Source organism: Rhipicephalus microplus, chromosome X (genome assembly GCF_043290135.1).
Source record: "Rhipicephalus microplus isolate Deutch F79 chromosome X, USDA_Rmic, whole genome shotgun sequence".
In the NCBI taxonomy this organism is placed as follows: Eukaryota; Metazoa; Arthropoda; class Arachnida; order Ixodida; family Ixodidae; genus Rhipicephalus; species Rhipicephalus microplus.
In genome coordinates, this window is record NC_134710.1 from 277,066,703 (window position 1) to 277,079,414 (window position 12,712).

Consider the following 12,712-nt stretch of genomic DNA (forward strand, 5'->3'; position numbering starts at 1 on the left):
TTATTTACATGATGAGAAAGATGAAACTGTACAGAGATTCCGCGATTATGTACAAAAAGTCTTCGGCTTTTATAGCCCGTCGATTCCTTACATGACAGTCTGAAGAAGGCGGCGACCACTGTTGCCATGAGTCAAGTGACGTTAAGTCTTTGATCTACCCACCAGAAAGGGTGCAAATATTGGATCACTCTGCTGATGAGAAACAGGGATGCAAATGTCCAATGGGTAATACAAGCGCACCACACAATGACTTACCCGGCCCACGCCTTCAAGACATTGCAGGGCAAGTGGGTAGAGCCTGGTGGAGGGGGAAAGTTGAGCTCCTCTGGGCAGAAGATGGCGGCTGACATGAACGTCAGCAGCGGTTCATAGCTGCGTTCAGCTACAGTGTTCCGGTGCATTCTCAAACGCAGCTGTCCAGGTGCTCGATTCCTGAGAACGCCCACTGCGACACCTTCCCATGCTTCCAAACTGTCTGTGCTTTTGTGACGACCTCTTGTAGGCAGCAATAGCCGAGTCGAGAGGTTGACTCCATGAGAACTGCAACAGTGGCGCCGTCCTACGCTGTTGAACCCGGCTCAACGAAGAGCTGTTTGTAAAGCTTTCGTCGAGTTCATTGTAACCTTGCCACAGCAAACTGCCTGGCCCACCTGCAGGACAGCGTCGTACTTTTCACTTCCGACCAGGCGCCGATATCGGGGTGAAAGCCTTCTCGCAGACCGGCTCATGCACAATGGCGTCTGTTGAGGAGAACTGCCAGGCCAAGCGTAACAAAACATAAAGAGCAAGTGAATGAGCTTTCCTGAAGTAAAAAAATTGGCCCCTTATCTGCATGTTACACTGAAAATGTCTTCGAAAGACAATAGTCTTGCATCTGAAGAGAGAGAACAAAACGTTTATTTGATGTTTTGCGCAAGAAAATTGGTGAATGGTATTCTGGAGGCGCTGCGTTAGAGTGCCTCGAGCGTGCAGCGGAGGCGAACGAGCGCATCAAGTCGCGTCACACGTGAGACATGAGCGCTATCTGGCAGTTATCTTGGAAAACTAAACACGTGGCGTGCGTGCCCATCTCGGAGACGATAAGGTGTAGAACGCAAAGCGACGGGTAGGTGCCATGACCGTGTCGTATTAGCATAGCGTTGGAAACACTTGCTTTTTTGTGCAAGCAATGCTCTCTCTGTTTATTGGTATTTTTGTGTGTTTTTGCCATTTTCCTATTTCTCGCTATTCCTTTTTCTCTGTATGTACTCGTTCCTTTGCCCATCAGAGTTATTGCTTCCCACGCTGGACAAAATCGGTGCTTGTGCTGTGGGAGCAAAGAAGATTATGAAGAGCACAGAGAGAGTGTGTGCCCATCATCGACAATTATAATAACTGCTTGCGAATAACAGAATTTCGACGGAAGTTGTTCAAAACACCTACTCGTCGTTACTCCAGCATTACAAGCTGGAGCGACAAGTATACCTTCCACCACACCCAAAACTGACAAAAGAGGAAAGCGTGATACTGAGATGCCTGCAAAGCAGCACATACACACATGGGGCCCTAATGCACCGTCTCTACCCAACGAGATATAGCTCTATGTGCCCGCTTTGCAACGTACCGGACGTCCTGGCACACTTGCTTCTTGCATGCCAGTGTATTGCCAGGCGCAATCTGCAAGAACACACGACTGACAATGAAGCAGGACGGACGAACGGAAACCTAACTGAAGACCTAACTGTACCTAACGTGGGAGGCGAAGCTCATCCTCGAGGACCTGGAATACCAACAACAACTCGTCGCCAGGGCCAAGAGGGCAGTAGAAGCCAGAGGGTTCCTGGACTAAGGAGCCCTCCCACCTCAGGGTGACACCGGGTATTGCTCGGGGCACTGTTTCAAAATAAACGTTTACTTCTCTCTCTCTCCATTATTCGCACTATAACAGCTTCACTATTTAAAAAAAAAAGAACTCGACAGCTTGAGAACCTTGCCCGTTACAAGCTGTTTTTAAACAATACAAATTTTTCACAGAAATACTATGACAGTCAGTACCTTATCGGCTTTGCACACAAACTCAATGTCGAGGTGGAAATACTTTGTCGTGGCTCAAGAGACATTGAAGTCACTAATTAACAGAAATGTTTCAACTTAAAATATTGACTAGTGGGCAATATCAATATTTATATAGGAACATTGTAGGCTGTCACAATATATGGCATAATCATTTCGTCAGAAATCACAAGTGTTTGCATGTAATTTGAAATATTCATCATTGAATTTTAGTAGCAATATAAAAACTTACCATGCATGGTGTGCATGAAACGCAGCCACTCTGTTACGCCAGATCAGAACTTCCTGTGGCAAGGAAGTAAGAAAATTTTAAGGTATGCCTAAGCAGTATATTTTGTTGTGGAAAGCAGCATGTGATCTCTAATTGCAGCAGCATTCTGCCTTGCCTTTACATGTAATGTTTAGTATTGGTTTCATAAGGCACACAAGAAAACTACAATATCCACCTTTCCTCTCTTTGCACAGCATAAAACTCTGGGCAGTCACTGGGCGCATCTGCTTGCAGACAGTCGACAGAACTTTTTGCACCTTCTTGTAGTTTAAGAAAGAAACAGATAAGCACCACACATGTCAGGCAAAAAAATAAGTGATTTACTCGTGTATTTCAGATGTCTTACTGCTTTACCCAACCAAATTCTGCTTCGAAATGTTGTAAATAAAATTTTATCACTTTTTCATTATGGTAAATCCAGCCTAACGTAACAATGTGGGCAGATTCTCTAGACATAGGACTCAGTCAGTTTTGGTATCTCCATTACATTTCAGTAGCGAGGATCACAAATTGCATGCAACTTTGTGATTTATAGAACAAAGGGTATATCACAAATTGTCACAGCTCATAATGTTGCCACTTGAACTATTGCCCTCATGTGAACAATTAAAAACTTAATTGGCAAGTTTTTGTTATTAGTCACTTCAATGTCACTCAAGCTGTGTCAAGGTACACTTTGGTACACCACAATATACACTTTGGGTGCGAAGGTGAAAGGAGGTCACTATTGGAGCATTTTTGTAATGAATCTGTATTGCCAACACAAGCACACTGCAGATAGATTAGGAAACAATCGAACTCTGCTCTCAACAAGACATGGACAAGTGGGAAGGAAGCCTACATAACATTATTACTCAAATTATAATTGAGCCCATCAAATTGAGTGTTTGTAATGTCATCTGTTGTAATTATCTTTGTCTTGTTTTATCTTTACATGCTGCACTTTTATTTCGTGGGTACACCTTATTAGAAAAGCTCAGTGTTACAGGCAACTCTGTGTAGCAGCCAGAAACACTGCAGTTTATCACACTTAGTGCAGCTGCCTTCTTTTTTACATGAAAAATTGCTAAAAGTATATTGTTAGGAGTACAGGTACATCAAACAATCCCTGTCATCATATAATTGTAAAGTGGAAGCTTTATTCTTTTTCAAGAGTGATTAATATATTTTTCTCATTCTGAAACACACATGTAAAATAGTCACATTTGTGCTAAGTTCAACCATCTAGAAGTTGCTTGATATTTTGTATTTTTTTATTTCTGTGAAATTACTTTGTTCAATAATCTATAAAATTTGTATTTTTATTGTTTTTTTATCATCAATATCAGTTCAATTAATATTTTGTAGGTTCAAGCAATCTTGCAAGGTTCATTGATATATTGTATGTTTCTTTACTACCTGTAATATTACATCTTATTACCCTGCTGTCAACAATATATATATATATATATATATATATATATATATATATATATATATATATATGGAAAGTTATCAGACCAATTCTAATGTAGATGTAAAGAAAGAAAAGTTAGTGAAAAAATAACTTGCCGTGAGCAGGAACCGAACCTGCGACCTTCGAACAACGCGTTCGATGCTTTACCACTGAGCTGTGTATATATATATTATATAGTCAAGTAGATCCTCCGTGAGCAGTCACAACGTTGTTTATTTCGACGTTTCAGCCAGAGTCTGGCCCTCATCAATCCTGATGGCTGAAACGTCTAAATAAACCACGTTGTGACTTCTCAAGGAGGATCTACTTGACTACTTGCAACACTACGGCCACTCAACCACCGTGCCAACCTATATATATATATGTATATATATATATATATATATATATACCGTATTTACTCGCATAATAGGCGCACTTTTTTTTCAGCAAATCCGGCTCGAAGTTAGGGGTGCTCCAATTACGCGGGGTAAAATTTTCGAAAATTGTTTCAACTCGGTTCTCGCGCTTTAAATCTGCACACTTGTCAAGTAAAAGGCGACTTTATCGTTTACCAATTAATTCGGCATAAAACAAGCATACCTACGTACCTTTTAATGAACAAGCGAGAGCCGTCAACTGCACACACACACACGTAAAATTTATTTACACAAAAGTCGTAGCTGTTCCTCCTTTTCCCTATTCGGAGTCAAACTCCGAATAGGGAAACAAAACAAAACTGTGGAAGTCCACCACTTTGTCCTCATATGCTGCGGGCAAGCGCTGGAACAAGGTGGTCCGCCTTCGTAGTGCGAGGCCATGGCGCCGCATGAAACTAGTTGTCCATCTGGAGCTGGCTTTGAACTCTTTTGGTTCGATGCCCTGTGCTCGGGCTATTCTGCGCGCCTCAGTCTGCACAATATCCAACGACACAGCACAGCCGTCTTGTCGTAGCTCCCGTATATGCCGGACCAGTTGCTCTTCGACGTTCGGATACCTGCCGGTCTTGGCACCGCGGAAAGCCCGTCGTGTCTTCTTCGTCGCCTTAAGTTTTTCTTCTTGGTCCCTCCAGTACCGAATACTGGTTTCTCCAATGCCGAAATGCCTGCTTGCAGCCCGGTTGCATTGCTCCAGCGCGTACTGCACTGCCTTCAGTTTAAACCCAGCCGTGTAGCTCGCGTACTTCCCCATGGTGGAACCAAAGTTCAATACACGACCACAACATACGCACACCGCTTGCAAAATGGCGTTTCTTTCTTTTTCTCTGATGGTGGTGATGGCGATCGAGCCCCCGGCGTTGTACACGTGACCTCCAAAAAGCGCGGCGATTTGGGGGGTATCAGTAATTGATGGAACAGCTGTTTTTTTTTTTTTCGCTCATGGACGCTTTTTTTTTTTTCAAGTTTTATTTCGACAAACACGTTGGTTAGGTCGTTGCACTTCGAATTTTTTTTATTTGCTCGTCGATTTGCCTTCTTTTTTTCTTCAGGGTACGGGGACCGCGTTCCAACTGTACCGCTGGGGGGTAGAATCGTTTCTGATCACGGCCAAGTTCGGGGTGCGCCTATTATGCGCGGAATTAAAAAAAATCGAATTTTCCGCGACCAAACTAGGGGTGTGCCTATTATGCGAGTGCGCCGATTATGCGAGTAAATACGGTATATATATTATGCACTGATAGGAGGGTACCTTACAGCTCACTGTTCTGGGACCTCCTCTGTATCTTCATTTATGTACTACATTTTGCAACTGCAAATAAACATGATTTTTATTCTGTGTGGACTTTAGTATGGATCGTCTTGATTCATTCAAAAATATTCGTAACACTAACTGTGATTCATACCCTGAATACTTCAGTTACTCTAATGCATAGCGAGATGCATTATGCAATCTAAATTGACTCTATTTACAGCCCCAGAACATGGAGTTGAAAGACTACGGAAGATTGTTGAAGGATGGAGAACTTAAAATTAAGTCGCATGATGATAACAACAAAATTAAAAATAGGTAAGTAATAGTTGTCACTGTTCATCTAAAAGTTTTAATTGAATGTTTATAAAGGGTCATTTGTCATCTACATCGCAGGCTTCCTTTTAATGGATCTATCTCCACCTTATGAATTTTAATAGGAGGATTCATTTGCTTAAGCATTTTTATTCCGCTGAACAAAGATTAAATAATAAAGCTCGAAGAAGATAGACTGTTATGCTTATTAATGCTGTACAGTGTATAGTACAACATACAAACTGCAAGTCACTCGGGGTATGCTTGTGCATAATAATCAACTAATAGGCCCCTAATGGCTCTTGTTTTTTAGTCTGTAACGTGTTGGGACATGTTACATGTACATGTAACATGGTGGGACAAGTTACATGTACATGTAACATGGTGGGACACGATTCTGGGACATGTTGGTGTTAGCGTACTAGCATTATTAAGTTTTCACTGTATATACGTTTCCAGGCTTAAAACTGATGTAAATCAGTTCCGTCAGACATCAAAGTTCTTCAGTTATATAAAGTTGTTTAGACTGAAAGGAAAATTGTGATGCCATCACTGTCTGCATACTGCGATTACTAGGAAAGGCAAGCTTGAAAAGCACAAAATGCAGAAGATGGCACTACAAAAGTGCTATACTTGCATTTAATTCATACTTAGTGGACTGGAATAACATCGGCAAAAAAAAATCTAATGTGCATATGTACACTTTTTGGCAAAGAACACATGTTAAGTAAAAAAAAAACTTTAATTAACTTCCTGTAAACCGCAGATACAAAAGAATTGCTGATGTGAAACATTCCTTGGTTTCTTCTATGAAATACCTCAAAAGTTTGTGTGCAATTGTCTCGTTGCTTTAGCCCATAATCATACTCATAAGTCGTATCCTATGCACTTACACATTTTGCACTTGGTGCTTGCTGAATTTGATCTATTATGCTTTACCCAAGCATGCGAACTTGTAAAGCTCACATTTTTTTAAATTGGTCAATATCACCTTGAGACGAGAATTATGATCCATTGTCTGCAAATGTGTCAAACTTGCATGGCATGATTCCAAGGCACTCAGCATTACATTCCTAGAAATAAAATGAAGAAATGTCTTGTTTTGTGTGAGTTTTGGTAATTGTTGTTAATTAGCATGTAATTAAATATCTAAATATTTAATCAGTCAGCATGAATTTTTGCATAAAAAGAAAGGACTATTATGCCCAAGTGCAGGCAGAGATTGTTTTTGGTTGCTTTCATTACAAACATAGGGGAAAAAATACTCTTGATGTAGGTCCTGGAACACGGCACGTCTACTGGTTGTTATAATGTCACTAGCAAACACGGTAGTGTCGCCATCAAAGTGATCCTCTGCAGCATTACACAGCATGAAGAATCCAAATGACCAGTATTTGTCCACTCAAGAAGCCTACACGAATGTGCACACTATGTTTCAAGCCATTAAAATAAACACAAAGTGCCTGACGTGCCTCTAAGTTTGATGCGTACAATTCTACACGCTACCGTTGAAGGGCATATATAGGCAGTTCACATAATCTGAAATTCACTAAATGCACAAGTTATGCTTTCTGCCCATAACTTGAAACTTAGCTTTGTCTTCTTCTTTGGCTATTGTTTATTTTTTCTTCATGCGGTTGTTTATTTAAAAATAATGAAGGCTTCTGACAGTCTGGTTGTCCTTGTTAAGCACTGTGGGATACGTGTGCAAAAAAGCGGTTTAGGTTTGTTCCAGGGGACAGGATGAGGCTCTTAGTACTACTGGTGGTGTAAATTAGTGTAATACTTTCAGTGGATCACTCTCACATCACATTTATAGGTACAGGTAACATTGACAAATTGTTTGCCAAACTAAAAACTCTTTAAAATTAGTAAATAACTGCTATCATACTATAGGTTCTGCTGAAATTCATGCCCTCTCAACGGCTTCCACTGAGTGACTGAAACTGATGTTAAAGGCTGTGGTTTCGTTGACTGCAACCACTGGAATCAAATATAGAGGAAACATGTCATGGATGCCATACTTTTGGCATCACTAGTTGCATGGAGAGGATGTGCTGTAAATGCAGTTGAGCCCACTTATAATGATACTAATTTTAGCAATATATTCATTATAACAACGAGAAGCTGGTGCACTGTGAACATTTGTGTATTTTCTATGGTAAACCACTTGCAGCAATGACTCCATGACACATTATCAGTCATAAAATAAATTCCAGCTGCTGAGTGTCGGTGCTGAAAAGCTATAAATGCATATCTTTGAAATAAGAAAACAATGAACTTGAGGTGCTTCAACCCTGCCCAAAATCTCAATGGATGTCACATATGAATGTTCATACAATAGGACCTGTTTTTTAATTTTTGTGGTATCACCAACCATGCACCACACCCTTTTGGACTCGCAGTATGCTTCATCACATAGTGTCTTGGATTGCAGCGGAGCTCACTTTTAGAATCTGCTTCTGCCACAAGCTGATAAATTTACGACAGTGCTGTTTTGAGCCTGCGAGATGATAAGACATGGCAGCAGTGGTGGCTTCTGTTAAATACTCTTTTGGACATGCCATTTGAGCACTAATCCAAAAAATGAGACTTCAAAAAGTTTCAGCATACAATCACTTCAGATGTTCTGATACATTCACCCTATAGGTCTTTGAGTGGCGTCGTGAAAGTATTTGAGCTTTAAAGCTTGACTGAAAAGTCGAAAGCTGTGTCGTACATTAGCATATCCCATCCAATATTGTAGTTTTTTTAGGGGGACAGCCTGTTGTCCCCCCTATTTATTGATTTTTGCTCAACTTAGTTATAGTAATTATCAGTTATAACAATGACATTTTCATGTTTTTTTCATAATTGTTACAAGTGGGTTTGAGTGTAGTAGTCAGTGCTACACATTTGTGGGCATATATTGAAAGGGCAGTGATAATTTGGGCAAAGTTTTGTGTTATAGTATCAGGAAGCCAAAGAATAAATATGCAAATTATGTGACATCTGTTTCTGCATTGCCTCTTCGAAAGATCGAAGGCAGAAATTCATGTGGGTCATATTTGGCACTGATTGTTCTCATATAAATTGGTTTCCTGAAATTTTTTTTGCCTCACAAGAGCCTTTAACAAGTTCACTTTTTTTGTCTTATTGTCTTTTTTGTCTTTTGTATAACCAAGCATGAAAGCAAACACACTTACATTGTGATGTAAATGCTCCTTTGACAGTTTACCATATGAAATGTTTTCTTTCCAGATACATTTTCATTTTTGACAGAATGATGCTTATGTGCAAGTCTACTAAGGTAAGAAATGCTAACTTTATTTTTTGTTTTTTTTTTTATTTTCCAAAACCTTTTTATCTCTCTCAAAGTAAAAATTTGCACTTTTTGTCGACATTTTGATCATCCTATTGACGCACTGTGTAACACGTTGATTCTTTTACCTTCTTATCTTTTTTTCCTTTGGCTGGCATCTCAGATCATGGATAAACTTTTTGGGGTAACTGCTATTCTCAGTATTGTTATTGTGTTGGTGTAGAACATCTTGTTACCTAGTCAAATTACCAATGCATTGTGTTGTTGCTTCATTTGCATGCAGCTTCAGGACTAATGCATCTACAACATGCAGATGTTTTGTTAGACGTTTCGTTGATGTGCATGTGTGTAATCTTTGACAATTTTTTTAGATGTGATTCAGGTGTTGAACTAAACTTATTTGATACATGCATGTTTGTCAGCATCATGTACTTGACATCATTAATCTTAGCTGCTGTTAAAAAAAAGCAAATTGCATAAAATTAGACTTTTTCTAACAAGAAAGCACTGACCGACCATAAATTAGTTATGTGTACTGTAAAGTAATGTGCATAACAAATATTATTCGTTTGTGCATTAAGGTAGATTTTTTTATAGTCAAGCTATCAGAAAGAGTAGTGCATGAAATAAAAAGTGCACCCCGAGGGACTAGCAGAGCCTTGCTTTGTGATCTGTCTCCTGGACTAGCTGTGAAAATTATGCTCTTTAGCAGTCGTTAACATGCACTAGTGTATTTAAATTGCCCTACATAAAATTTTTCAATAAACTGTGTCTCCCGCCCTCTGTTTTGAGCATTTTTAAAGGATGAGAGGGTAAAAACAACATACTGCTTAATTTACTCTTTAGACGTTAAAGAAGCATGAATTCTAATAGAAAAAAAAAAAAAACCAAAAGACTGCTCCACGTCACATCATGTAACATTGCAATGCTTGCTTTGTGCATTTTGAATGGCTTGCTGTTGTGACCGTAGGATGTCTGTGTGATTTGATGTGTTGAATGTCCTGGTGTTATTCACAATGCACACATGCTCTTCATGCTTTCTCAGGGAGAGCAATACATCTACAAGTCTGCCCTGGCTCTTTGTGACTACAGGCTCGAGAATGCACCAGCCAATGCAAGAATGGCAACTCGAGTAAGTTGAAAGGTCCTAAGTAGCTGTGTTTTTGCATAAAAGCAATTTAGGTTTTTTTTTCTTTTTAAGCAAGAATTCTATGCTCATGATTTTAGTGTGATCATTTGTCTTGATTAGCCTAGATTAGATAGTAGAGCCAGTGTTTCTGTCATGACAGTAGAATTTTAGGACTTTTTTTACAGTTGTTATTAATCAATGCATATGCATATCCACTTCTTTAATGCATATATGCTTTAATGCAATTTAATTTTAATTTTTTTACTCTTTTCAGTATTACTGGTACCTGGTCCATGTTGAGAACAGAACGGCTTACACAATGTATGCTAAAACAGAAGAAATGAAGAAAAAATGGATTGAGGCCATTGAAAAGGCGATGTTAGTTGCACTTTTGTGGCATATATTTTTGTTATAGTATTATAATTGTGTTTCTGTGCATGAGAATGAAGGGCTCATTTATGCATGTGCACATGCATGAACTCGGGGTGCTGTCCAAACAGTCTGAGCTCCCCTGAAGTTTGTGTGTGCATAGCTAGTGCAGAGTACATGATGAACTCGTCAACTCATTCCTCTTCTCTGTTGTTGTTGTTGCTGCTGCTGTTTTTGTTGTCGCTGTTTTTGTTTAGAAACAATAAAGGTAGAATGGTTATTGAAGTGCATAAAAAAATATGTTGTTATTGGCACAGTTGTTTGAATTGTTTTTTTCTAGTAACTTGTGAGGTAACTGAATTAATTTATTATTATTATTATTATTATTATTATTATTATTATTATTATTATTATTATTATTATTATTATTATTATTATTATTATTATTATTATTATTATTATTATTATTAAACATTATATCGTATATCCACACTTCCTTTGGGAAGAAATTTAGAATCTGCCCACATGCAAATGCAGCTACATGCTTGCAAGAATGAGTTGTGATTACGGCTGTAAAAATCTTAATCCCATTTATGTAGACATCTAAGCATGCATGCAAATTATTTCGTGGTCTTTGTCAATGTGGCTGCGCATTCAGTTAGTGCACACATCCTTTTTCATGTATCGGCTTTTGAAGCCAACTTGACTGTCAACACTCTTCATTTCCTGTGCAGGAAACTTGGCATGCATAGGTCGTTGTATTTTAAATTCTTCAACACGAACCTAGTTTCCTCATAGTTCTTCAACAGACTCTCTCATGAAAGAGTGGCAGCCATTGCTGATATTTTCGGTTCATTGCACCTGTGCACGAAGTATCACAGAAAATGAAAAACATTGCATTGAGACGATTTCTTTTTGCACAAGACTGCTGCATGCTTCCTTTTTTTTTTTACATCTTTTAGATTGAGTACAGCACTGTTGTATAAAAATCATTAGTGTGCACTTTTTAAGCATTCAATATTTCTTTTGGAGTAGCGTTTATTCGTATGTGTTTGTTTTTCAATGGGCAGGGACAACATTAACCCCTCGGTTGCCAAGTACACTGACCACCAGTTTATAATGCACACATTCAAGGTTCCCACTTACTGTGCAGACTGCAACAAGTTGCTACCGTAAGTCTCGAGCACCTCCCGTTGTGCAGTCGTAATTATTGACCACTACCTAAATGCGTTTGCATCCTTCCTTCTCCAGGGGAATTTTCTTTCAAGGCTATAAATGCACAGGTGAGGAATTTTTTTATTATTGTAAATTAGAAGTTAGCTTCGATTTACCAACTGAAGGCTTTTTTTTCTATATATACAAATAATTTTGAGTGAATAATTCAAAGCAGTCAAAAATATTCTGTTGCTTCGGGTAATGAAAGCTGTCAAATGTTGTCTTTGTCGATTGCACCATTGGGTTCCACTTGAGCAAATAATCAACGTAAGACTGCAGAATGCTGTATTCAGGACAGTTTGGACATTGGTAAACAGGTCCTTTAAGAGGATTAGCATAATGTTGAGTCTGGGATTATTCTGCTTCATGACTGATATGTGTTCTTCAGCATTGGCTGATTTTTAAAATTTTGTTAGGTAATTTTGACAGTACAAAGTTGATGTGGACACTTTTAGCCTATTGCGTTTTCACTAAGGGTAGGGGAAAGAAAGATGGTGGTGAAGAGCAATGATGAGCAAAATAAATGATCCCATAACAAGTGAGGCTATGACACCTGCATGTATAAAATTCATGTTTGTGATAGCCGCACCTACTTTAAAGAACCTACTTTAAAAATTTGCCAGCTTGTTCACCTGTTCATTGCTTGTTGCGTAAGTAGTACTGTTTATCTTTCCCTCAGTCTGTGGTCTTGGTGTCCACAAAGTTTGCATTGGAACTGTGAGGTCCTGTGGTGCCCCCAGCCTGCCTCCACGACCAGGTTCCCACCTTGGTTCACAGTCCTCAACAGATGAGCCTTCAACTCCTCCACGACCACATACTGACCATGGAGCCAATGGAATTCGGTTTTCCATTTGTAAGCCAAAAATTTGTCATTGTTGCTGTCAGGTGTATGTAGACCATCTGCATACTATAAAGAAAGTAGACCAAGGAATTTAT

General features: G+C 39.1%; 1 protein-coding gene across 3 annotated transcripts in view; it reads left to right on the forward strand.

The window, feature by feature from the left end:
• The window catches only part of LOC119161478 (guanine nucleotide exchange factor VAV2), a 253,021-nt gene that overhangs the window by 200,731 nt on the left and 39,578 nt on the right, over window positions 1-12,712 (forward strand). For all 3 annotated transcript variants that reach the window (XM_075879212.1, XM_037413969.2, XM_037413970.2), the window contains 7 exons: window positions 5,671-5,765; window positions 9,003-9,051; window positions 10,109-10,195; window positions 10,467-10,570; window positions 11,632-11,733; window positions 11,813-11,844; window positions 12,456-12,629. In XM_075879212.1, the coding sequence (XP_075735327.1) occupies window positions 5,671-5,765; window positions 9,003-9,051; window positions 10,109-10,195; window positions 10,467-10,570; window positions 11,632-11,733; window positions 11,813-11,844; window positions 12,456-12,629 (643 nt within the window). The remainder of the gene's footprint in view (window positions 1-5,670; window positions 5,766-9,002; window positions 9,052-10,108; window positions 10,196-10,466; window positions 10,571-11,631; window positions 11,734-11,812; window positions 11,845-12,455; window positions 12,630-12,712) is intronic.